Source organism: Pteropus vampyrus, unplaced genomic scaffold (genome assembly GCF_000151845.1).
Source record: "Pteropus vampyrus isolate Shadow unplaced genomic scaffold, Pvam_2.0 Scaffold14, whole genome shotgun sequence".
Lineage (NCBI taxonomy): Eukaryota > Metazoa > Chordata > Mammalia > Chiroptera > Pteropodidae > Pteropus > Pteropus vampyrus.
In genome coordinates, this window is record NW_011888795.1 from 8,571,851 (window position 1) to 8,575,522 (window position 3,672).

Consider the following 3,672-nt stretch of genomic DNA (forward strand, 5'->3'; position numbering starts at 1 on the left):
TGTGCTACTACAGATAAATCCTGTGACCTGGGTGAGCTTAAGCTCTGTGAGCATGTTTCCTTATCTATAAAATGAAAATCATAATACCTTGGAGAAATTTGCAGGAGATTGGAGACATGTGTCAAGTCAAGAGTTGAGGATGGTGCTTGGTGCATAGCAAGCAGCACATACTTCTCTAATGTCATAGCATTTCATCAGTCCTGGGGTTAGCAACTTCACTTACGCCGTCCTTTGAGATCAAGTGGCTACCTGCCTACGAGTGATTTGTAGGTTTTGAACTGTTTTCTTTAATTAGAGATCTGTATCCATTATATAAAAATATTATTTCTTCCTTCTAGTGAACCTGCAATATTTCAGAAATACCACCAAGTGAGTCTGCTTGCAAGATTTAATCAAGATCTGGATCAAGTGACAACCATTTCCTTGGTGTTCTCTACAGGATCTATAGTAGGCCCAAAGTACAAACTCAGGATTCTCCGAATGAAATTAAGGTCACTTGCCAATCCAGAGAGGTGAGCCATAGACAGGGTTTGACAAGCCTGTTTTCCAAAGATGTTGTTGGTTCTTGTTCATTCCATTTGGTCTAATGTTATAATTGGACTTGAACGATCACAATGAAGGAAGTGAGGGATTTTCCAAAAATAGACTTGATAAAAACAAATAGCTTAGTTATCCAAAAAAAAAAAAATTTTACTTGTATGCAGTTAAAGATAAATGGCCCAATAATCCAAAGAAATAATATTGTTATATGCTTAGTTATATAATTCCTCCCTAAGCACTCTACCCGCACTGCTTGGTAAGCTGTTAATGTGTTGTAGGAAAGAAAGCCTTCATAATTTGGCAACCTGATAGAACAGAGACTAGTATTTAAAAAGATACAGAAAAATTGGACTATTTTATTACATCGACAAAGTATGAAAATACTGTATCAATGTTAAATTTGATAACTGCACTGAAAATATCTTGTTCTTCGGATATACACGTTGAAGTATTAAGGAGTAACTGACTTATTCTCAATTGGTTAAAAAAAACCAACGGTGTGTGTGTGTGTGTGTGTGTGCGTGCGTGTGTGTGTGTGTGTGCGTGTGTGTGTGTGTGTATAGAGAGAGACAAAGAGGGGGGAAAAAGAAAGGCTGTGATGGTATGTATGTTTTGTTACTAATGCCACTCCAACATAGAGTCCTAGCATCCAGTCTGTGGACAGAGAGACAGGAAATGATGTGAGCAATAGTGCTTTGTGAATTCCTGTTTCATGAAGGTTTAGAGTACTCTAAAACATTTAATAGTACAATTCTTCTAAGAGGATAGTTATTACATCTTAAAACTGTAGAGATTTTTAATAATTTTTTCCTGATTATCAAAGGAATAGATGTTCATTTAATAAAATCTGGAAAGTTAAGAAAGTGTTAGAAAGCAGAGAAATATCACCCATAATATTATTCAGAGCCAATCACTGTTAATGTTTTGGGTTATTTCTTTCTAATCTTTTCTCTATTACTGTTTTTAAACCTAGTTGAAGTTATTTGGCAAATAAATTTTGCTTTTTTGTTGTTGATGTTGCTTTGCTTATTTACCGTAAGTATTTTCCTATAACATTCGAAATAACTGCTAAATAACTTTATATCCTAAGGATATGATACAATTTATTAGTATATTTTTGTTATTTTATTGACAAGAACATTTTGTCTTATTTTTACAGGCCCCAGCTGTGTCGGTATGATCTTATACTAATGGAAAACACTGAAACAGTCTTCCAACCTATTCTTTGCCCAAAGTCGCAGATGTAACTGTCGTCAGGACATGTGGGCACCAGCAATATCAAGAAAGCTATGACAGGCTTTTTTAAAGCTTCGCCTAACATTTTCCTCAAGGCACAAAAGTACGGAATAACCAGAGTTTTTTCCAGTAGTGTCCTATGGATGTCACATTGCAAAATGTCAAATGGCTTTGGATTCTAGAACACTCCTGTGAAGGGAGCCTCTAAGTAGGGCAAGTCAGAAATAGCCAGGCTCCCAGCAGCTCAGCGCCTTGTCTGACTATGTCCTAGGGCTTTGTTTGTTCTGTTCTGTGCTTCTGCTGCCTATCACTCAGGCAGTTCTGCCCATCACGGCAGGCGGACAAGCATCTTAAAGGGAAGGACTGGCTGGAGACCTCACTTTGGACTCAATTTCACAGTCCCTGTGCCAAATTCCTTCAGGTCTCCACATGAGAAGGGAATGGAGACTGACCTACCTCACAGGGCTGTTGTACGGGTCTGGGAGACAAGTCTGTGAAGGGTTCTTTGAAGTCCTATGGATGCCACATCTGTGAGTGGTTTGATAAATGTGAATATGCTTTTATTTATTTTGATATGCCTTATCTAATGTGCAATAAGAGAGCTTCTCCTTATCAACACCAGCTTCTCTCTCTGACTGTTTGCTCTGGGAAGGCAAGAAAGCCATACCCCTGGTTTCCCACATTCTCTAAAGTGGGAAAAATGTTTATTTTTCATTATTAATATAATCCATGATTATTGAAGGAAATTTAGAAGCTGCATAGATGCAAAATGCATATATGCTATCCATAATCCCACCTGTTAGAGGTAATTATTTTAACCTTTTGGAATGATGCTAAATAACTTGTATGGCTAACATATAAATTCAAATCATAAACGGTTTGCTCTTAGAGCATTAGATGCCTCCAGTTTGAGGAATTATTAGGCTTCCCCAGAACTGTGTGTGAACCATGAATCTGAAATATCAACAGCAGCCAAGTCAACAGGCCCCAGAGGGCCAAGGTCAGAGAGGCCAGAACCAAGGAAGGACCATCTGGGGGGCCAGATGCCCAGAGCGAAGACAGAGCTAAAGGGGTGGGCACTACCCATCCCACAGCTGTGGTCACTGCGGGAAGGTTCCTGGGATTTCTGAGTGTCACAGGCCTGGTAATCTCCTTCTAATCCAAGTGACTCTCCTTCAACTGCTTTCTGTGAGAATAGCCCTTATTTTAAAGAAATGGACTATTTTATAAATTATAGAACTCTGTAAATATATTTTACAGATGAACATATGTATCAAATACAGAGTCTTCCACCTAGTGAGGGATGCCTGTAATGAATGACTGACCTCTAAAAGAAATGCGGCTCAGCAATGATCCTGCCCTCTTGGACATCTTATCGCCCTTCCCCCTCCTTCCTACGTTTCCTCAGCCTTTGTGGATGGAAAGATTAATGTGTTATGGGGCCTGATTTCTTTTTAAGAGTTTTATTGGCTCTGCATTTTGATTAGCACAGTCACTTCTTTGTCCTCTTTCCCTTGCTTGGTAGACAGTGGGTCAAAACAACAGCAAGAAAATGTCAGGAATAGCATTTCTATCATTTACAAACTCCTCAGGTCAGTGGGTCTCCCTCAGCTTCCTTCTCTTGGTGTCTGCTAACGTGGGAATTTGCTCACTGTGAAATGGTTAAATGGATGAACAAATGCATTAGTGAATGAATAAATGAATGAGTAAAGGAAGGAAGAAAGCTTGTTCCCTGGAGTGGAGATGAATTTCAATGAGTTTCATATAACAGGAATTAGGAGAAATGAAAGCAGTTACAGGTTGTGTCCACTCTCTTCTCAGAATCTTCCTCCAAGGCCCTTGGAACTTTGGACTCTGTCGCTTGCTATCCTTTCCTCTCTTCCCTTCTCTTTGTCA

At 39.1% G+C, this 3,672-nt stretch overlaps 1 protein-coding gene across 1 annotated transcript in view; it reads left to right on the forward strand.

The window, feature by feature from the left end:
- LIPH (lipase H) overlaps positions 1–2,405 on the forward strand; it is a 36,058-nt gene extending 33,653 nt beyond the window's left edge. The window contains exon 10 of the mRNA XM_011382151.1: positions 1,700–2,405. Coding sequence (XP_011380453.1) covers positions 1,700–1,787 — 88 coding nt within the window. The 3' untranslated portion in view covers positions 1,788–2,405. The remainder of the gene's footprint in view (positions 1–1,699) is intronic.
- Positions 2,406–3,672: the final 1,267 nt, after the last annotated feature.